This window comes from Balaenoptera musculus, chromosome 18 (assembly GCF_009873245.2).
Source record: "Balaenoptera musculus isolate JJ_BM4_2016_0621 chromosome 18, mBalMus1.pri.v3, whole genome shotgun sequence".
NCBI lineage: Eukaryota > Metazoa > Chordata > Mammalia > Artiodactyla > Balaenopteridae > Balaenoptera > Balaenoptera musculus.
The window spans coordinates 14,205,168-14,229,045 of record NC_045802.1 but is presented as its reverse complement, the minus strand read 5'-3'; the positions used below and the strand labels follow the sequence as shown (position 1 = coordinate 14,229,045).

Sequence of the window (23,878 nt, the reverse complement as noted above, 5' to 3'; positions counted from 1 at the left end):
TTTCTTTCAAAAAATATGTAAACACACATTCTTAAGAAAGACCTCATATTTAGTCTCTAAAAAGCACTTTCAAAATTCTTGTTGAAAAAAAAAAGGTCAAATATATGTTTGAGTATATATCAGTTTAAAGGCATGTTTTGACATTTCTTTTCCTTGCCAACTATAATTTTCTCAGAAAGAATAAAGAAAAGTCAGGACATGTCTAAAATGCTTATAACTTAAGGACTGAATCTTCCCAAGATTTCAGCTGAGAATACGTGGTGAGCCTTTCTCCAAAAAAAGATACTGTAATCAGAGATTCTACTGTCAATCTAGTTTCACTCCAAAACTCTGATTTTGTCTTTTTCAGGGTCGATACAAGTTTAAAATAAAATTTAAATGTTAAGGTCATCAGAGTTTTCCACCATCCAGTGGCATTTGAAGAAGGCTTCCTGAATATTCTTTATTCAACAAATATTTCTGAGAACCCATCTCTAGGAGAGTGTTTTTAAAACTCTTTTAATTTTTGTTTCTATCCTATATGATATCACATCATATAAACAAGGGAGAGGAAGGAAAACTGGTTATAACTCTCTAACTGATTTCTCAACTCAATGGATTCAATTTACAATTTCCTAAACAGCATTCTTTGTACTATCTAAAACTGAATGTAATGATAAATACTAGGCAAATAAGAGATATCTTGCATATGTGAAAAAGATATTTACTATCTCATGAGTGGGATAGAAAAAGATCTGAAAACAACTTAAAAGCTCATCAATAGGGAATTTTTAAAATATGTTACAGCCACACTGTGGAATACTATGTAGCCATTAAAAAGAATCAGTAGGTTATGACACAAAAACCTTTTTGTGTCATATATTGTTATGTAAAATAACTATAACATAAAATAATATGCATAAAATGATCAAGTAGAATAACAAACATTAATTGAGTATTTTCAGTGTGCCTGAATTGTTCTAAGTGCTCATAACCCTTTGAGGTAGGTATTATTATCATCTCCACTATACAGATAAGGAAACTGAAGTCCAGGAGTTCCAGATCAATAGCCAATAAGTGGAAAGGAAGTCAGACTGCCTCCCTCTACAATATGTGCTCATTGCCTCTTCACTATAACAATAATTACTTCTAATCAAAGTAAAAGAAAATGTGTGCATGTAATTGTGTGTACAGAAAAGCCACACATTGTACTTAAGTGACCTCAAGGGAGAGGTGTGGGTTTGAAGAGGGAGATAAGATAAGACTACTTATCTATTTAGTTTATGTACTTCTCTATGGTGCTCATGTAATAATTTTGTAATAAAAGTATTAATACTAAGCAAGAATTAATCTGCATAACACACCTCCATTAAACATAACCTCAAAATATTAGATTTAAGAAAAATATTTATTACAGAGTGGGAAGTCTCTTCTCTCTTGTTAAAATCTTTAAAACATTTTTTTACTCTTAACAGATTCTGGCATCTTTACCAACTTGCTGCAGTATTTCTCAGTGGTGTGCATGAGTATGCTCTCTAGGGAACTGAGAAGTTATTGCACTTTCCAAAAAATCATTATCTAAGGCTCTGCAAGGTCCTGCAAAGTTTGCGTCTTTCCATTCTCACATATAACCTCCTGCCAGTTGACGGCTGTCAAGCAAGTCCTGCTACTCATACCTCTCACATCAAGCTTTTCACGCTGTATTCACACGACTCATTCACTCACTCATCTCCCTCATTAGACAGAGACCTCCCCAAAGGCGGAAATCAAGTACCACTGTTCATCCATAAACTCCAACGAGAAGCGTGGAGCCTGACATACGAGGTCATAAAATAATGTGTGGAGACGTAAGCTAAGACTGATACTGCTTCCAGTTTCTAATCCAAAGTAACCATCATTATGGCTCTAAAGCTCATCTTGTGAAAACACACCAATTAACATTAAAGTTAGTGCAAGAGTAATATTATGACGTAATAGCCACTTTTACTGAGTGCCTGCCTCTGCAGGTCTCATCAGAATCTCTAGAATCTTTGTTATATTACCTATAATGCTCCCAACAGCCTTATAAGGTCATTATTTTTACCTGCTGCATACAAACAAAATGAAATGGAAACTTAGAGAGATTAAATAATTATCTCAAGGTCACATAGCTCATATATAGTGGAAGCAGGATTCAAATGTAAGTTTCCAAGACTGCAAAATCTGTGCTTTTTTCATTATGTAGTACTTTCTCTGAAAATGATTAAAAAGTGGAAAAGTGAGCATTTTTAGAATATTTTTCTTTATGGAAGTGTAATGAGAGTCTGTAAAGACAGAGACACAATATTCCATGTAAGAGAAAAATTAGAATATGTTATAGATCAGTATTTCTCAGGTGTGAAGGTAAATTTCTTCATTAAAAAAACAAGAGCACACAATTACAGGAACAGGGAAAGAAAATTAAGATACCACCTTATTCTTAAATTCTCCATTCATTTAAAATTGTTACTGCTCCCCAAATCACCAATCAGAAGGCATGCATGTACACTTTTATTCCTGCAGACCAAAGTGAATTTCATGAAATTTCAGAGTCCGCAGAGACTTTGACATCAGGGTGATTTATGTGGGAATCCCAACAGCTGAACGAAGAAAGATTACGGCCAACATGGTGTCAAACACAACCTGTGTGAGGTCTCAGGAATAAAAGCATGTGGTGGACACTCGAAAAATAAATAACCTTGACCACAGACTGTTCAATAACCGACACTTGAAACAAGCCTGCAGGCGGCAAAGGAAGGGACTCCAGAATAAATAGCCAAAGCTGTTCCACTTCAAGCTGAGGGGATGTGCTCCTTTTTTGTAAGAATCCTCCTTCCCTGTTCTTCCTTGTGAGTATTACTCAGTAGCAGTGGCCGACGCTGCTCCACTGCTTCTTAGCTAGAACCTGAAAAGTGGTCCCAGGAGTCTTCCATCCTCTTGCAGTGTGATGGGGAAAAAACACAGGAAACTGTCCTACAAGCCATGAGTGCAAGTCCCCTTTCAGTCACTTCTGAAATGCCTGACGTTGGGGAAGTCAACCTCTTTGGTTCTTGGATTTCTTTTTTTTGAAATTTTTATTGGCGCATGGTTGCTTTGCCACGTTGTGTTAGCCTCTGCTGCACAACGAAATGAATCGGCCATACACATACAGATATCCCCTCTTTGGGACTTCCCTCCTATTAATGCACCCCAGTGTTCATAGCAGCTCTATTTACAATAGTCAGGACATGGAAGCAACCTGAATGTCCATCGACAGAGGAATGGTTCTTGGATTCCTGGTCTGCAAATGGAGGAAACCCAGTTCAGCTGTGCGAAGTCAGATCACTAAGATTTCGGGTCTGTGCACCTTCTTTCTGGTCTTCTCGGATTGGTGGTTGTCTTGTGGGTAATGATACTAGCTTGCAGCTATTTCTCTCATTCAACATTAATGCAACCTGTTTATGCTGTCTTTATTTTTTATTGAAGAGAAAACAGTTGCTTCCTCTCAAGGAAAAATAAGTGTTAAAAAACCATTCTTTCTCATAAATGGTTTGCACACTAAGGAGAAACCATAAACCCAGATGATAAAAGTGTAGGCATTATGATTTTCATGTGACTTCTCATATTCAGATAAAATTTACTCAGTAATATACACGGGTCCTAAGAGAACATTGTGTTTAATCCTTTAGATTTGTGTTTTGTTTTCATTTATAGAGGATGAAATCTGTCTAATATTTTTAGAAAGTGAAATTAAAAGCAATAGAGCCATATAACCTCCTGGGATAAAAGAAGCAGCCCCGAGTTAGGGCTGAGCTGTGTGAACTAAGTGGTTAAAGGTAGCTGAGGGACTTCCCTGGTGGCCCAGTGGTTAAGAATTCGCCTGCCAATGCAGGGGACACGGGTTCGAGTCCTGGTCCAGGAAGATCCCACATGCTGCGGAGCAACTAAGCCCGTGCGCCACAACTACTGAGCCTGAACTCTAGAGCCCGCGAGCCACAACAACTGAAGTCTGCGCGCCTAGAGCCCGTGCTCCACATGAGAAGCCACCGCAATGAGAAGCCCACACACCGCAACGAAGAGTAGCCCCCACTCGCCGCAACTGGAGAAAGCCCGTGTGCAGCAACGAAGACCCAACACAGCCAAAAATAAAAAAAGAAGAAAAAAAAAAGAATACAAGAGGAAAACCAGGTTAGAGCAAGGACTACTGTTGTTCTCTATTTTTTTCTTTGATTTGCTTTGATTTCTTTCAGAAGCTAAGGCACTAGGGCCATGGTTACTTGTATGCGTATATTACTTACACTGTTTCAAAAGAAAAAGAAGGAAAGAAATGAATTCCATACATAACTTAATTATTGGGTCTCCCATAATTATAACACAGGGTTTAATTGAGTTTCCCTATTCACAGAAATGTCAAGGGATATCATGTTTTGAACAAGGTAATGAAGTTGTCCTCAGGGAATTAATCAAACATCTCCTGCTAACAGTTTATTTGTCCTCTCAGTATCCTGAAGTAGGTTCAGTATATAGTGCTATTAAGATGTACTGACATTTTAAAAAACTTCAAAATATGTATTCTGGACCAATGTCAGTTAAGACATGCAAGCTAGATTCATGGGGAGATAACAATCCCCTGGAAAGTGGGTATAAATCTCTGTACTTCTTTCAACTCTGTTGTGTACTGTAGAAGATAGTATTTTACCAGTTTACTGAGCTGGAGACCATGCACCACAGATTCACAAGTGTAAAAGCAGCATCTATACTATTTATAATTTTATTTTGTACTTAGAGGATCACCTTGCAGCACCAAGATTGTGAAGGACCCTATGGCTTTGGCTTTTTAAAGCTTTCCCTGGCAGTGAGTGTGGTCCTGAAAATCATCCCTTTGAAGAAGTGTGATTCTTGAACAACAAAAAAAAAAGAATGAGCTTCTTGTTGGCATTTTGACCAGAATTTCAGCTTTGTGGCATCCTTCCTGAGACAGTGAAACAGATTGTTTGTGAAACACCATCAGGGAAATTGAAGCTGAGATACATTTCAGCCCTATGAAGTGTAAAGAGAAAGCTATTTTTCTCTCACAATGTCAATATTCTGACTTTCCTGACTCTTTTATTGTTAAGTACTGGCGAATAAAGCTCTGCCAACCATTTAATTTCTTTTCCCAGGACCGTGCTTAACTCAGTGACTGCTGCCCTGTACTGCGATTTGGCTCACCCGGACAGTGCAGTTGTCCTTACAGTGATGGGACTGTCACAGCCCGAGGGGACATGTGACAATGCACATCAATTTCTGGGCGGCCAAATGCCATGACTCAGTCTTTTTAGTTCTTTGTGTGGCTTTCCCAGAACCTCAGGTCCCACTGGATGCCCCTTTGAAAGCACCATTGCACGTGGAGCCTGGTTTGATCAGCTGCCATTTCTGTATCTGTTTGCCTACTTCCTTGCTGGAATCCTCTATGGATTGGGCCTGTCTTGTTCATCACGGTGTCCTTGGTGCCTTGGGGGATGCCCACTACTCAGAAGGGGGGCTACTAAGTGCTATGCAAGGCTGATGTATACACATATGGAGTGAGGGCAGGACAAGTCCTCCGTCTCTCTTCCCCTGGCGCAGCGTCTGGTGCATTAGAGATGCTCAGCAAACATTTTAAATAAATAAATGTCTCAATATATATTATTTCAGCTGTCTGTTTCACTACGGCAGAATGAAGACCTGTGTCTTAGAGCAAGGATGCAGCGATGCTTTATGTCTCTAGAAGTGTGAAGGCAAAGTTTTATCCATAATTTTAAGTGCTTCAAATTGTTACAGATGCCCTAAAGAAAAGAGGTGGTTTTAGTTTTAGCTATATTTTATAATCCTAATATAGATTATTATTGTGATTATTTGTAGCATGATGTAGTCCACTGGTTTTATCAAATGATATTACCCGTATACTTTACAGGGTAATCTTGTATCTCTTGAGGTCAGTAGCAAGTTTCTTGACATCTATTAAAGGGAGATTTAAGGCCAATGACAAAAAAAAAAAGGTATGTATATGACTTCTAAACTAGGAATAAAGGGAGAGAAAAAGAGATTCAAATGTCTGCTTCAGTAAGGCAGAACGAAGACCTGCTTCTTAGGGAGATCATAAAGCCTATCAGCCTCCCGTGAAAGGTAACATCTACCTGTGCAGAGCAAGTAAGATATACAGAGAACAGGGAGGCCCATTCAAGATCTCTAATTCGAGAAGAACTATTTCCGGTTGGTGACAAGTTTCTTAGGGAAGCAAACTAACAAGTTTCACATTTCTACAGTGACCAACTGACCTACCAACAGTGTCAGAAAATAGTACATATATTCCAAAATGTTTTTCTTAATTTTTCATTCTAATACAATAAAAGAAGAGGCTGTTGTCTATTTAGTAATTGACTTTTATGAAGTATATGTTCTCAGCAACAGACCATAAGTACATAGCGCATTGTCTGGACTTACTAAATAAATACACAGACCTCTGTGATTTCACTGCAGTATTTCACAGACTTCGGCCTCTCTTTACATCATGGAGAATGCAGGTCAAGACTGTAAGTGTTCTGCTTTCAGCCAAGTTGCAGTTTTGGTTTATCGGCATCTTCTCTGTGCTTTATGATTTCAACAGAAGAATACACTAGACCTCTGTTGCTGGTGAATAATTTGGAATTTCCGATGCTATTGCTAACATTTACTAAGAGATCTTTTCTAATTATTCAATCTCTTATGAATTTTATTGTTTTTGACTATAATATCTCTTTTAATAATATTAAGCTTACAAGCTCTGAAGTCTAGTATCTGAGAAGTTGCTTCTCAGATTTATGTGATTTTTAGCACTAACATGGAATTCACCAGTGACTGAGATCTTGAGGTTCCTATAACATGTGTAGTGATCTGCTTCCAGGGTTTGAGTGATAATAAATCAGCAATATTTATCCTTTGATGTCTACAAGATGGTATTATATGGCCAGCGCTCACTCTCCTGTGTGGAAAACATGGGAATCAGGCAGATAGTGTTACCACGAGAAAGACAAAACAAACACAAGACAGCATTTATCCATAAGGACTTGACAAGACAGCCCAAACCCAGCCCTTCAGAAGGGAAACCCTTCCACTGGACAACTTGCTAAATGATGTGGAAAAGCAATGCTTTTCCTTGTGCAAGTGAACTACCAGACTCCATCACATGTTTTCTTAATGATCCTGGAGGAGTTATAGTTGGTTAAAAGGTGAACCAAAATAATTCATGTATAAGTTAGCCTTATGTCTATAACTGCTAACATTTTAAGTATTCTAGGGTCCGCAAGTCTGCATGCACAGAAAAGGATACAGTTTGTTTCATTTCTATCAGCATGCCTCATGCTATTTTTGAGTATTACAGTGTAGAATATACAGTGTAGAATACCTATTAAATATACATGCTGCCAGTACAGTATGAGGTGGGCAGCATAGCGGTTGGTGCCATGGACTCTGTGGTCAGCCTGGCTGAATGCTTCTCAACTGTTTGACCTTGAGCAAGTTACCTAACCGCTCAAAGACAATAAAACTGAGGCATGACACAACAATGCTCATAGTCTGTGTGTCTGTGTGTTAAATGAAATCATTCAACTAAGAGGCTTAGCACACCTGTTATTGTTATCATATATAATAGTTATAGTTACAATAACTATATATTATACTTATTATTACATGACATATATGATATCTATGGAGCCCTGAAAAATAGAGACATGAGTAAGTTTAATACTGCAAACAGTATGATCCTACTCAATATTGTAACCTTAATATCTTAGAACTACCCTAGCAGACAGCATATCTGCAAGTGTACATTCCATGAATTTGAGAGCTTATTTCTGGGTGAACTGTCCCTATGTCCTGGCACAGTCCCCTGTGCTCACTTTCTGGTGAGCCATAAGGTCATTCTTCAATGTAAGTTACACAAAACGGTAAGCTGTTCTCACAAAGAACTCTGGAGCCTTTGCCTTTTCTGGTAATAGCGGTGAATGTTTTCATGCCACTGGCGGCAGAGATTCAAGTGGCTGCTTGCCAAGCTCGTGTGTGTGCAGAGGAACAAAGCTCTGAATGCCTTTCCTGCTGTGGGCGGTATACTGTATCAACAGTTTCAAAGAGATCAGTTCACAACAGCATAGCAGCAAGTTCCTTTAGAGCCGGTGACCATAACAGGTTGAGTCAAATGTACCCCATTGCTAATGAACCCACTCCAGCGGCCTCGGACCCTTGCTTACTTGCCTTTATTTTAATTTGTGTCCCTGTACCCCAGCCCCACGTGGAGCTGTTCCCTATTAACAGCTGGCCTGCTGGGCTCTGAGTTAAGCCAGGTCCAGAATTAAGAAGAGAGGACAGGGGGTTGGGACCCTGTGGGTCCTCCCAAGGCCAAGCCTGGGAAGTCTCCCTTCTCTCTCCCCTCCGATCATATTTAGTGAATGACTCACTCATTCACATTCACCAATGCTCTTTTTCTTCCTACCCTCTCCCCTTCACGAGTTTGTTAAAAATGAATTAATCCTGTAATTTCGCAAGCCCTCTCCTGAAACCATTACAATTAAAAAAAAAATGATGTGAAGTGACTCTATATCATAAAATGGTTTATGTTTAACCCAATGGAGGTACAGAACGAGGGAACTAAACCACACTATCTTAGTTTTAAGTTATTTTAAAAACCCGTTTGTTTTAAAGGCCTAAAGGTGCACTTGTTATCTGACAACTCCAATAATATACTTCATTTTGTACATTTCCACAATTTTCTTGTAATATAACCAGTGACACTTAATTACTATTTGCAACTAACAGCCAAAACAACCTGCACGTTAACATTTAGTAGAAATATATTCTAATAACCTTTCATTATTGAACTCGGCATATCTGAACAGAATTTCTCATCTTCTCTCAGCTTCCTTTCCCCAGACTGGTTCTCTCTCTTAACTTCCTGTTAATGAATGGTCCCTCCATTCCTTGAACCTGTCAAGCACACACGTTTTTAGATACATATTTTTAAACTTCCCTCCTTACATGAGGTCCAAGTCTCAGCAGGTTTTATTCTCAGCGGCAGGTTGTTTCCTTTCCAGTCCCAACGTCCTCACCCTACAGGCCCACTTCCCTCTTTGGTTCCTATTCTGTTCACTTACGCTTCTATCGAATTAATAACCTCCAAACGTCGCTCTGATTATGGCACTCTTTTGTCCAGAAACTTCTGGGTGCTCCCTACGAAGTAAATTCAGAACTTCTTATCTCATTCAACGGCATCCACAATGTGTTTCCACCCCATTTTTCCAGACTGAACTGCCAATGACTCCCACCCTTTCTTTAGTTGAGCTAGTTTCTAAAGTGCTCTCATACAGATGCTATTTGGTCCTCGTGAAGATTCTGTAAAATAAGAAATTCAGGTGATCATATACTCAAATGAGGAAAACAGGTACAAGAAGACAAGTGGATTGGTGAAGATTCCTTGACTAGAAAGCAGCAAAAATGCATCCACAGCCCAGATCTCCTAACACCTAATCCTGGAAGCTGGGCAATGAGCTTTTCTCAGAAAAGGCAACATGGCCAAATTGGATTGTCCTCTGCTCCCATGTCTTTCTCTCCCTCCTGCTTTCACGCATGCGATCTTGGAATACTTTGCCTTATTCTCCATTCACCTAAATCCTTTCCATCTGTTAAAGCCTTTATCTGTCCCTCCTCTTGACTCACAGAGTGATCATACAATTGCTTTTAATCACACTCTGCCTTCTTCTGTCTGCTTTCTGGTGTTTCAAATTATTACTGAAATAAATTATTCTCCTTTAACCTTTTACGTACTTAGTTGGTTTTTTTTTTCCCAAATAGATTTTAAGCTTTCTGAGATCCCGGCCCATGTCTTAAACGTCTTTATAATCCCCACCTGTTACACTTAGTAAGTGCACAATAAATATTTGCTCTGTGTGTGGTATGTGAGATTACATTTTTTTAAGATGCAAGACATTTCATATGTTTTCCTTTATCTTATTTTTGTTTTCAAAGGGTGTAATATCTACATCATTCAACTAGTATTCTTCCCATGTGGAAAAATGGATATAATCTTTATTATTCAGCGAATTCTTGTAATGCCTCCCCACAGACCAGAAACTCATTAAACATCCATTAGCTTTCCCTGAATCCTTAGCATTATCAACTACATTAAATAGTCTGTTAAGCGCTTCAATGCATTAATATTCTGAGCAGTCAGAAACTCATTTTTCCATTTCTTGATTTTTTAATATTGTTCTAACCCAAGCATACCAAATGCAGAATGTAACTTTGTTTTGTCAAGTTGTTAGTTTAACTGAGTTTGGCCTTCCTTACAAAGACTGGCCTGGCATTATTTAATTGGAGCTTACACAAATGCAAATAATAGTATTCAAGAATAAAAAGAATGTTGACCAAGCCTTGCAGCTCAGTACAAATGCATAAAACCTATTTCACCCACACACCATACCATGATGTATTTTTCTAGCACTAGAAATGCTTTCTTCTCTATGGTACTCCTGCTGTTGAGAAAGCTTTTCTGATGTCAGGAGGCTTTTGAATGGCACTGAATTGAGTTACATTTACTACAGGGCTCACCATGTTATGCTGCCTTTTACATGTCTCTGGTTTATATCTACTAGCATGGTAATTTTTCTAGGGGGGCCAAGTAAGGCAGTCACTTTAGTGAACACCCCTGCGGGTGGGCACACAAAAGCAGAAAATGGATTCAGCTTAAGTGTTCCTTAATTAACTTCCAAAGACTGACAGCAAAGATTAGTGAAATACTGTTAGCACTGACTTGATACTCTTCCTAAGGAACAAATGCTGTAGTATTAAATCGTAACCTTTACTGAAGTACTGAGGACTGAAGACATTGATATTCAGGATATCTGCACAAAATGACAGCACTGTTCTTGTGTCAGCATGTTGTTCATGTGTAAGTCTCTTCCAGACACAGTGAAGAGTTCAGCGGTTTCTTAAAGATGTAATACAGATTTAATCAGGACATATTTCTGTCCTTTGAGCCCCTGCTCTACTCTCATATAATTAAGAGTACAGAGAAAACCTTTGGTCCCAGCTGAGATTTTCAAACATTTGCACCTAAGAAAAGTGACTTTCCGTCCAGGTGTTGGTCCTTCACTCTGCAGCCACAGAAATGGTATCCTATAATTTCACTGAGCAATAATCCGGCTTTGGAGAATCAATTCCTTTTTTAAAAATTCAGATTGCTTTGAGTTACAAAGTTATAAAGGATTTGTTTCTTTTTAGTCCGGGAACATTTGGTCAGTGGACTCGTCATCTGGTATGCCCATTACCACAGAAACAGAGACAGCAATCAGAGCAAAAAGTGTTGGAAAGTCATGCAGGATATTTCACTCAGATTGTGTAGCAGGCTTAAATATTTTCCCTACTCCAATTACATAAAATTTTAGTGATTGAACAATTGGCCACCTTCAGAAACAACACCCCTCCCTTGACCAATGTTGACCTATACTTGGATTATTCTTTTCTAGATTCTATGACAATCGTATCTCTTCAGTTATGTCATTAGGTATGACGTATTTTAATCCCTTTGATGAATTTCAGGATTCATTATAGCCTAGTGGAGAAGCACATCAAATCTTAAATAGACCTAAATTTAGGACATATATCCAACACTTTGCGTCTGTGTGACATTAAGCAATTTTCTTAGCCTCTGTAAGTCTAATTTTTCCATCAATCAAATGGAGAAGATACCTTATTTTGAGATTTAACTGGATAATTCATGTAAAGTCCTTTGTACATAGTAAGTGTTCAAATGTGACAACTGTTAGTAACTGTATTATTGCACCTGAATGAAATTTGACTTTCTCCCCATTAACCTGGGCATTCTTTCTTTCCATGATGAACTGGTGAAAGTCTGCATAGACAGTACTTTATGTGTAGCAGTATTGTTTTCGCTTATAAACTATGTACATCGTAAGATTTCAACTTCTAAAATGAAAAAATATAGGAAAAACTAGTAAAATATAGGTAATACAGGTAAACTCTTCATTTTACTCCTGGGAACTGAGGTTCAGAGACATTAATAAAAGTTGACCCCAAAGCTCATAAGATATGAAGTATTCCAACAAAGATGATCACAAAGCAAATTTCTCTAAAATAAGTTTTAGGTTTATCTTTCCTATTATTTAAAAAACAAGTGAAATAGTTGCATGTTGAAAAAAAATCCCCCAAATAGCTCCCCCAAAGCTTGGAATAGCAAGAGGAATTAAGAGAATGTCCTAGCTTGCTGCATGTTAGACATTACAGATTAAAAATGTTTGACAGCACTTAGACACTGAAACATGTTTGATCCTTAGATTCTTTTCAGCATTTTCTTTGCTGGGATTGTCATACCCTTATACTAACTACTTTTCTCTTCACTCTTTCCTATCTCTGCTTAACATTCGTGAAATGTGCTCCTTTTAAAAAAATATGAAAATCAAGTAAAACCTGTCCATATCATAAGTCATATGAGGGCCATTTTTGCATGTCCTCTTAAGCCATCTTACCCTCTTGCATGACTTTTATTATTATCAATAGCGATAACATGTAATTTAATGTCTCTAGTGCATAACTCTGTCCTGATCTCCAGACCTATATCTCCGTTTGCCTACTCCATATCCAGCACTTTGAAGTCATGCAGCCTTTTCAAACTAATACGTCCTAAATGAACTCACTGTTTTGTCTCTACACCAGTTCTACTTCTGTCTTGTCTGTCTCAGTGAACTGCACCACTCTTAACCCAACTGCCCTGTTGGAAACCAAGATATCATTCTTTGGGCTCTTCGTCCTCTAGCCTTTCACGCCAGTCAATTACCACGTCGTGTCCATTCTTGCTCGGCACTATCTCCTGGACGCTCCCTGGTCTCTTCATCCTCATACAACCACCCTGTTCGAGCCGCCATCACCTATCACCCATATTTCTCCAACAGCCTTCAGAGCAGTTCAATCTAGTCTCTGCATTTTAGCCACGGCAGAGTAATACCTCAAAAATGCAAACCTGATTTTGTCACTCTCCTTATAACCTGCTGGTAGTTTCTGATTTCTATTTCAGTAATAAAACACAACTTCTTTACATGGCTACCCAATCCTATCAGATTAACTCCTTGCCCAGCCAAATTCTTCTTTGTTATTCACTCCTTTGAGCTGCAGATCTGTGCTCTATCCAAGCTTTCAGTTCCCTGAAAGCATCACATGCGTTCAGCCTTTGCACTTGTGGACACACTTTCCTTCTCTCTTTGCCGGGTTACTCTGATATTGTCCTCAAATTTCAGCTAGGAAATCATGTTTTCAAAGAAGCTCTTCCTGAAAGAGAAAGCTGTTCTTTCCTCAGCAGAGCACTTATTACATTTATTTTATGCTTGCCTGTTCACTTATCTGTGTACCCCCCAGAGTCTGAAAAGTCCATGAGTTCAGAGCTCGTGTCCCCTTGTAGCTATTGCACTGAGAAATATGTGAGTACAGAGGTGCTTCACTCATATTTTTAATGAATAGATGTATGAATGAGTGAATTTTTGATTCTTAAAAAAATCTTTGCTGAAGAAAGGAATAAATATTTATTAAACTGCAATGTGACACTATCCAGAGATTCCATCTCTTGATTTTCTCCACTAGGGGATCTTTGAAGTGGCAAGTTTCTTCTTCCAAAGCTAAATTTGTGCTGTACTTTATTAAGTTAAAATTTTACATTGTGAATTTATTTAAAGTAGAGGATACCACTGTATTTGCTTATAGTTAATGGTGTACTTTCTGGTGAAGTTTTATGTTTGTGAGTCTGTTCAATGTACATTTGCCTTGTTCCCTTCATTACAATGAAAGCTTTCTGAGGGTAGGGGTTATTTATTTGCTTTGTTTTATTTTATCCTTAGAAAACTTGTGGTGCTTCCCACAATGTAAGACGTTAGTGAGACCTGAGTGATTAAAAAATAAAAAATAAAATTAGAAGTGGAAGGGAAAGGACAAATGGGAGAAAACAGAGAGGTATACACAGGGCTTCTGATCTATTAAACGGGGGCTGGGTGATTGCTGGTAACATTCCTGACAAACTCCTGGTCCAGTGTTTGCATGGTACTCTAATGCCTTAAAATCAAAGCCTGTGGCATCCAAATTCCCCGGTCCTCTTCTGGGGTGAAAAGCTTCTAAGAGCTTTGGCCACCCCACTCCTAATACCTCTTTAGCTGTCTACACCAGGGAATTGTAATGCTCAAATGAAACACTGATACTAATAAAGCATTTAGCAAATATTATGTAGTAGTAGATACTGTACCTATGGTTCCACAAACTTGTCACCACTAGGCACTTGTTCTAGAGGCAGACTGACAGTATGGAAAGGTCATATACGGGGCCCCGATAATACTAACTTTGCCACGTACTGGCTTTGTAAATTCAAGTCAATCACTTGGCCTCTCTCAGCCTCGTCATATGTAAAAAAATGACATCACCCTTTACTCTTGAAAAGATCTAGCAATGTACAAGTGAAAATGCTTGGCACTTAATAAATAATAGTTTCTTTCTGAACCTTTATTTTTTTCCCATGTGCATCTTGTAACAATCCATATGAAAAAAATTTTTTGCCAACAAAACAAACTGAACCAAAGTAATCATTAAATGTATTTTCTATTTTAAAATTAAACCTCTATCTTTCTATCTATATTAATAAAAACAGAGAGATATCTAGATAGCAGATAGGTGTTTAGGGTGGACTATTAATTCTGTTCTGACTGACATTCAAAATATTGGCTTCTTCTCTGAGATCAACTGAATTTAAAATAAAATTTCTGTATATTTAAATACAAAATAGAATTTCCTATTAAACTAGTCAACTAAAGCTACCGGACATTACCTAAGTTTAAGGTAGAAGTAAGACTTTCTTCAAATCCCTCTTGATAAAATCATTTCTAATTTTCATTACTTTTCAGTAAAAAACAGACATTATTATATATTTCACAGGATTGTTAGGAGGACAATGTACAAAGGACCCAGCGCTGGGCTTGGAACAGAGTATAAGCTCACAAGGCACATTAAAGCCTTTTTAACTTAACTATCACTTAAACATCAAAGCACTTCCCGGGTAGGTAATTTTTAACTTCCTGAGTTTTCAGATTATTTCGAATGACAGTCTTCTGACTCTCCTGCAGTTTGTGAACCAAAAGATTCATCCAGCGAGTCTGTTCCTCTTTTTATCTACCATGAGGAAAATTCAAGAGGGACAGAAAAATATTCAAGTCCTGGGGTCCTATCTCTCAGTTTACCGCTCTCACTTTCATTACAAAATTATTCACAGTCTTTCTTATTGTTCTCTCTTTTCTCACAAGAAAGGACAAACTGTTTTTTGAACTGTGATGACTAAAACCCTTTTCCTCCTTTTTCTGCTCAGAAACAGGGATTATTTTATGGTAATTAGGTTTCCCTCAGGAAGAGCAGTCTAGGATAAACCCTCCCCCTTTTGGGAAGCCTGTTGGACTCAATTTTCCATATATTTATTACCTTCCTTGTTCGTTTAATAGCCTCGTCTGATGGGTTTCTTTGTTAAACGAGTTTAAACACGGAGATTAAAGTTACAAAACAGAAGCTTTTGCAATCAAAGCAAAACAAACAAACAAACAAAAAGATAAATTGTGTATTAAAATTGCTTCAATTCTTCACCAGTAAATTTTTAAAGTTTAATCACCTAATGATAAATGGTGCTGTAAAAGAAACTGTACACAGGAGAAGACACATAGGTGTGACTTTGCCCTTTGAAAACACTAAATCATGAAAGACAAATTGATTGATGCAGCCAACTTAGAATCTTAATCGCACTATAAAATCAAGCATAAGATAAATGTGCATGTGAAAATTCTTTTGCACTCTCATCTTTCTGTTCAGAAGGTTGTGCCTGATGTTGGTGCGCCTGGTAGGAGGAATAATTTTCGGGTAAATTAGTACTTACCATCGTCTTTGTCAGGGATGATTGTAACCTGAGCCCCTGGGAACTCTGATCCAATTCTCCCACCCATCGGCATGCTCAGGAGAACGTGGAATGTTTCCTTCTCTTCGTACAAGGAGTCGTCAATTATAACGACCCGGCACATTTTTTCCCGCTCGTCTTTGTCAAAGCGGATAACACTGGTGTGGTCCTCGGGCCGGGATATGTAATCAGAATAGGACAGCACTGATGTTGGCACAGTTCCTCTTGCCGTTCCTGGAAACAGAGAGAATCCAAAAGGGGTTTATGTAGAACATACTACAAGGGTACCTCCAGAAACGATTATTTTCATATGCAGCATTTTCATGGTCCATCATATCTATGAACACCCCTGAAAACTGCAATATCTCCTCCATACTGTGCTAGCGTTATGAGTCACCTTTATAATGGTCTCCAACATCTGACAAATAGTACATTTCAAGTGTTTTCTCCTCTGCTTCCTGCCAGTGGTCTTTTAAAACAACACAATAACACGGAATAATAGCTTAGTATTCAAATGCTTACTGTGTGCAGGCAAAGTGCCAAGCGCTCTACATGCATTGCTTCCATAATCCTCTTAACCACTCTACTGGGCTTTACACGTTTGGTAACTGAGGTTTACAGAAGTCCGACCACTTGTTCTGGGACCCAGAGCTCACGGTTGATCCTGAAATTTGCATTTTGACCGCTATTCTTTACTGCCTTTCAACTCACATATGTTAATGAAAATTTTAATGAAAGTCTGCAGTGTCAACTGCATTTATGACCTTTTCTTTTACATTCTTAGAAAAGTCTACCTGTTTCCTAGAAAGGTGTTTAGTATATTAATGAGTATTATGTATTAATTTTAATTTTGTATTGCATAAAATCACCTTTCAGAGGGTGCTTACTCAATGAGCAAAACAAATGTTTTGAAATGTGGTTGCTACGAGTTTCAGACCAGTTTGAAATTAGTTTCTTTTCCTTGGGTATGCATTTCTTTGCCTCTTTTTTTGTTGTTGTTTTTAACAATAACCCCCTTCTACTTGAGCAGGCTTGAGCGGGAGAGGGGAGCTTCAACTTCTTACAACTCCAAAGGCCTTGAGTATTAAAGCAACCAAATGAATCAGAAATGTTTTCAATAAGCGGCAGAGTCCTTCCAGGTCCTCAAAGGTGCCATAGTGAAGGAAGACGTCCGCATGCATGCTTTTTTCCTATTTGAAAACTGGACTAGTAAAGTATAACTTTCGTGGCATAATGTTATGGCTCCAAACATGTTAAAGAGGCTTCTTTGCGGGGACATTTTAGTTCATTCGCAAATCGAGCTACCTTGCCGCGTATAACAGATCACCATCAACTCCTGGCTCACATCTCCGCTTCTCCTGATGGGAATGAGCAGTTCACCAATGTCCTCCTCAATGGAGTATTCAGACTGGGGGATGAATACAGTTGATTCTAAGGAGAAAACACAATTGTTTTTGTCTGAGCGTCTTACATATGACATAATCCTGTGCAAATTAATTGCTCTCATGATTGATAATTTCCCCTGGCATATTCTTTTAGAATAGCGCAGTGTGAGGGGAAGGAGGGAAGACAGGGGAGAAGAAGCAGGTATAGCGTGTGTAGGCTCCGGGCTAGTGAATTCTTAACCTAGAAATAAAATCCAACATTGCTTTTATCTCCAGTAATTGCTTTTTTTTTCTCAATTAATAAGTGCTGCTGACACACTTCCTTTAAATCCAACTTTGTTCTCTCGGGGAAGATCACCACCTTCTGATGGAATAGTTGACTTTTAGACTCAGAAGAGACCTCAGAAGTCATCTTGTCTCACCTCGTACTTTGATGAGGAAACTTGGACCCACAGAGTTTATTTGTCAAGGGCTCTTACTGGTCAAGTCAGGATTACAATTCAGATCTTGTAATGTCCACTCTATTATTTTTTTTTACCCCAAACGTGTTCCTTTTGAATGATTAATGATTAAAAGTACATACAATGGGGCTTCCCTGGTGGCGCAGTGGTTGAGAATCCGCCTGCCAATGCAGGGTACAAGGGCTCAAGCCCTGGCCCGGGAAGATCCCACATGCCGCGGAGCAACAAAGCCCGTGCGCCACAACTACTGCGCCTGCGCTACAGAGCCCGCGAGGCACAACTACTGCGCCTGCGCTCTAGAGCCCGCGAGCCACAACTACTGCGCCTGCGCTCTAGAGCCCGCGAGCCACAACTACGGAAGCCCGCGTGCCTAGAGCCCGTGCTCCGCAACAAGAGAAGCCACCGCAAGAAGAAGCCCACGCACCGCAACGGGGAGTAGCCCGCGCTCGCCACAACTACACGAAGCACGCACGGAGCAAGGAAGACCCAACAAAGCCAAAACTAAAAAAAAAAAAAAAAAACTATAGATAAAAAAAAAAGTACATACAATAGATTATTACTCAGCCATAAAAAGAAACGAAATTGAGTTATTTGTAGTGAGGTGGTTGGACCTAGAGACTGTCATACAGAGTGAGATAAGTCAGAAAGAGAAAAACAAATACCGTATGCTAACACATGTATGTGGAATCTAAAAAAAAAATGGTTCTGATGAACCTAGGGGCAGGACAGGAATAACATAGAGAATGGACTTGAGGACACGGGGAGGGGGAAGGGTAAGCTGGGGCAAAGTGAGAGAGTGTCATGGACATATATACACTACCAAACGTAAAATAGATAGCTAGTCGGAAGCAGCCGCATAGCACAGGGAGATCAGCTCGGTGCTTTGTGACCACCTAGAGGGGTGGGATAGGGAGGGTGGGAGGGAGACGCAAGAGGGAGGAGATATATGTATATATATAGCTGATTCACTTTGTTATACAGCAGAAACTAACACACCTTTGTAAAGCAATTATACTCCAATAAAGATGTTAAAAAATAAATAAATAAAATAAAAAAATAAAAGTATAATAATGCATTGTTTGACACTTGGTGTTTTTGTTTGTTTACTGTGTTTTAAACAGCAGTCCCTTTAGAATTTAGAAATCTATGTATCACTGTAAGGGACACATCTGTGGTTTCCCTCCTCCTCTAGAGGAATAACAATAGCACAGAGTATACATTATATTTATATAATACTATGAGTCTCAATGATTCATTTTTAAGGTAGCGCAAAGGTACACTAAATAATAAAAATGGCATAATTAAATTGTTGAAAATCACGGTTCAATGTAAAACTACATTTAGTTCAATAGAACGTTTAGTTCAACAGTTTGACAGGATAACCCTCAAATAGATACTCTGGAAGTTGCTTAGGAGTCTGTTTCACTGGAAGTCCCACACACACACGGAAAATGCTTCATGATTATTTTTAAAACAGTAAGCCACACTGCTCTGGATGATTATAAAAGACGCTGGAATAGTGGACGCTGGCCGTCAAGGTCCACGTTCCACCCCTCTCCACCCTGCCCTGTGCTCCAGGGGCCGACTAATGAGAACCACGTCAAAGGTTTCCCTTGTGCTGTGGCTCTGGCTGAGTCAGCCAGAGGGCAGCGCAGGCAGGACTTGGAGGGCGAGAGCAACGTGGGGTCAGCATTCGTCCCCCTGGCTCCCCTCAAGGTTCCAGAGCTGGCTGTGCCCCACCAAGTAAAGGTCATCGTGCCCACTGGCCGCCCTAGCTCGCTCACTGGTCCAGCTAACTTCTCCTTCCCTTTCCCCCGAGGCCTAGAGGTGGTGATGGTACCCGCTCTTACCAGCCTTGGGGCACTTAACTGAACCTGGTGGTTTCCCAATTCTCGCCCTCATCTTTGCAAAAGTCATGTTATTAAATTATTTTAAATTTGCTAATTTTGAATGTGCCATTTGTTTTCTCCTGGGACTCTGACTGATACAGCAATTGAAAAAATGGCACCATTAAAAAAAATCTGTGGATGTAAGATTTTATAACAAATTATTCATTTATCAAACATTGATTGGATGACTTCTACTTGCCAGACACTGAACCAGGCACAGGAGTCATGGAGGTAAACAAAATCCCTGGTCTTACGGAGTTTTCTTTCTAGTTGGGGGTGGGGAGGAGGAAGAAAATAAACATATATTCAAGAAAATATATAGTATGCCAGGAGGTGACAAATGATATGAAGAAGACGGAGTGTGCCGGCAGGGATGCAGGGGGGCACGGCGGGTGGAGGGTGGCGGGAGGGCTGGGGCATGGTATATGCCACGGCAGGTCTGTATTATACAGGAAAGTGTCTGTGATAGAGTTACATTTGAGCTGAGATCGCAAGGTGGTAATGAGATACCCTATGTGCGTAACTTAGGGAAGAGAATTCCTGGCAAAGGGAATGAACAAGTGTATATACTTCAGGCCAGGTATATGCAAGGAATGGCCAGGACGCCAGTGTGGTTTGATGGTCTGAGTAAACTGGGCAAGGAGGAGAGGACAGAACATGGGCCGGTGAAGTGATGATGAGTGGGGGTGAGTGGATCACACGGAGCTTTCAGGACCACTGGCAGGGCTTTGGCTTTTACTCAGAGCAAGATACTGTGGAAATAAACAAAGACCACGCAGTGGGATGAAACAAGCAAAGGCTATTTATTCAGCCACCATCACCTGTATTTGGCTTAGACCCAAAGGCAGGCAGAGGAGTGGGAAAGTTTTACAGTGGAATAAAACTTAACTGTTACCGGGCTTCCCTGGTGGCGCAGTGGTTGAGAATCTGCCTGCCAATGCAGGGAACACGGGTTCGAGCCCTGATCTGGGAAGATCCCACATGCCGCGGAGCAACTGGGCCCCCGTGAGCCACAATTACTGAGCCTGCGCGTCTGGAGCCTGTGCTCCGCAACAAGAGAGGCCACGATAATGAGAGGCCCGCGCACCGCGATGCCCCCACTCGCCGCAACTAGAGAAAGGCCTCGCACAGAAATGAAGACCCAACACAGCCATATAAATAAATAAATAAATAAACCCAAAGTTTAAAAAAAAAAAAAGAAATGGCTTCAAACAAACTGTAACTAATGGGCCAGTTTATATGTATTAAAGCTGTCATGGGCTTGTTCAAAAGAGAGAAAAGCTTTATTATGCTAGCACTTACCCCAAACTCAGGACTAGAAGAAAATTTAATTGTTTATTCCTAAGATAATGCAGATAAAATTAAATGTAATTAAATGCTAATGAACATTTCAGTTCTGTTCTTTAACGGAAATGACAAACATAACTGAAGTTCATATTCAACTAAAGGCAGAGATGTTAGTTAAACAAACAGAGCCAGAGCTCCAGTTCTCTTATCCTCTCTCCTTAATTATGCTCAGTTGTTAAACCCAGAGATTTCCTCATATGTCTCCGTTTCACGTACTCAGTAGATTGTATCTTCACAGAACATTTAAGAGTTTTCTGACTAACGAAATAAGTAGGCTGGCGGTTTAAAAGAAAGTCACGTCTGTCTTCTGACAGGATTTTAGCTTTAGAGGAGGCTCACCAAGCTTTGTATAAATGCCAGCCCTCAAAGAGCCAATTCAACCTTTTTTTTTCCCCCTGGCTGCACTGAGACAAGTCAAGACTGGAGGAGTATGGCAGGGGAGGGAAAGGTCAATTTACACTCAAATCAGTGAGGTTCATTTTAACCAACATCAGCCAAGGGTGTGCATTGACAAGAAAACATGATCTAATAGAAATTAAGAGCAATGATGCAAGATATTTTTCACCAAGGAGAGGGGGTGGGTTGGTGGGTATTATGTAACAAATGTGGAAACATATGGCAGAATGAAAAGTTTTGGCTGGTGAATATATGAAGAAATTTGAATAAAGTGTTACATGGAGAACAAATTAATCCCCAAATGGTCTAATTCTTAAAGCATTTGTTTAAAGGACATTTCAAAACACATTTAAAAGACTTTTAAAAGTCATGAAATAATTCTAGAAAAATGAGATGAGCGACGTCGGTTCTAAAGGATAAAATTATAATAAGAGAAAGAACATATTAATAATCCTATGTATATTTGTAGTTCATTGACTTGAAAAAATATAGCTTCCTTTCATTAATTTTTGGGTTCTCTCTCCCATCAGCATATCTGAGAATACTGAACCATTCATCTAGAAAGTTCTCTCTATGGAAAATCCAAACATTGAATTTAAAACCTCCTTTATAAGGTGTTTTGTCATAAAAACCCAACAGTGACAACAGCAGTGAGTTGATGGTAGCTCTTACCATCTCCTGGGTCCACGATCTCCACTGTGGTCACTGCAGGGAATTCCAGGGCAGCCAGCACGGGCTCTGAGAGAACCACCTGGAAGGTCTCGGACTGCTCGTGTTGCCCATCACTCAGGATCCGCACTCTCCACGTGGCCCGGGTCTGGCCTGGGTTGAACTGCACTTGTTTCTGTGCTTTGCCCTTGAAGTCTTTGTCTTTTTTTGCAGTCCCATCTCTTGAGCCAATACCTTCACAGAAACACAATATCATTTCCTTTGTTTCATTTTCAACTAGGTCATTAAGGCTTTCCTTGTTGTTAACTTTTTGTGTGTCACTGTATCCTGCAGTGCAAAGTAAGTCCTGCTTTGATTCCATGAAATGGATAATTGGGTATGGGTCTTACAATAAAAGTGTTCTACTGTAGGTGTTAAGCAGTCCATGATTCTGTTCTACTCTTGCCCCATTATGGTTTTGCTGTATATTCTTTGAGCTAAGTTTGTGTTAGAACCACTTGTAAAACAGGACCGAGGAAATTGATGCTCATATTCTGAAATAGTCTCACACCCACAAATTCGTACAATCTAAAAACTCTTCACATTTACTTTTTTGCATGGGTTGTATTGCATGTGTTATATTTTAAAAACTTAAGAAAAATTCTCTAACTAGAAAATATAAGCCAACAAGAGACTCTGTGAGTCAAAGAATTCTTTGATAATCTAAGCTGTAAATGGCCAAGCATAATAATAAAAAAATTATAATATTCTCTAAACATTTAACGGAACTAGGACCCTTAAAAAATCTAATTCAGTGTTTGTCAACATGACTATTGCCAGGTTTTTCTTTGTGGAGCACTCCAGAATTCCACGAAGCCATGTGAAGAGAATTGGAGAGCTAAATATATATGGTTATTATGAGCAGTATTCTGTTGGTTCACTCAAGGTCCATTTCAGTTAGCTGGGAAGGTTAAAGGATCCCTGAGTCTCTAAGTACATTACAAGAGCATCTTTATTTGCCATTACTACGCCACATACTCAAATCATAAGATATATTACCTGTAAAGCAATGAGTAAGAGTCAACAAATTCAACATCAGAGAAAAATTACAAAATTGCAGTTAGTACTTGTTCTAGTATATTTTCAAGTACTGAATCAGAACCTCTTAATGATACAAGTTAATAGATTAATTTTCAAATATATTCCTTTAAACATTGACATTTTCAGAGAAGTTGGTAGATTTAAAAAGAGAAAAATAAAATCTTGTGCCTATTAGAATTAAAAAGTCTGAAAATAAAATCTTTGTACCATTTCTCACTTAACTGAAAAAATTATCTTATTTTCAGAAAATGCCCTTTTGTTCTTCAAACTAGAAATGAAACTGGACCAAGATCCATTCAACCACAAATGTTCATTGGGTGCCCCCTATGAGCCAGACAGAACAGATAAAACCTCTGCCCTGTGGTGCTTATGCAAGATTAATTTGTTTTTTCTTTCAGGTTTTCATTAGTTATCTACCTTATACCTAGAATCAACAGTGTATATATGTCAATCCCAATCTCCCAATTCATCCCACCCTGCAAGATTAATTTGAATATTTATTTCTTCATCTGAATATATCACTGACTGTTTGTTTCATCTTAAAATGAAGATAAATATTTCACTAAACTATTTCTGTCTTATAGATCTCAGAAATATTCCATACTTTCAATAGGAGGTGAAGCATAATTTACTGAATGGCAAGAGAAAAAAGGGCACAGAACCAGGAATTTCAGCACTACGGATCTTGTTGAGCATCGC

At 39.1% G+C, this 23,878-nt stretch overlaps 1 protein-coding gene across 2 annotated transcripts in view; it reads right to left on the bottom strand.

Moving 5' to 3' along the window:
• FREM2 (FRAS1 related extracellular matrix 2) overlaps positions 1-23,878 on the bottom strand; it is a 140,769-nt gene that overhangs the window by 46,176 nt on the left and 70,715 nt on the right. For both annotated transcript variants that reach the window (XM_036831685.1, XM_036831686.1), the window contains exons 4-6: positions 22,103-22,333; positions 17,258-17,383; positions 15,935-16,186 (exon numbers count right to left, since the gene is read on the bottom strand). In XM_036831685.1, coding sequence (XP_036687580.1) covers positions 15,935-16,186; positions 17,258-17,383; positions 22,103-22,333 — 609 coding nt within the window. The remainder of the gene's footprint in view (positions 1-15,934; positions 16,187-17,257; positions 17,384-22,102; positions 22,334-23,878) is intronic.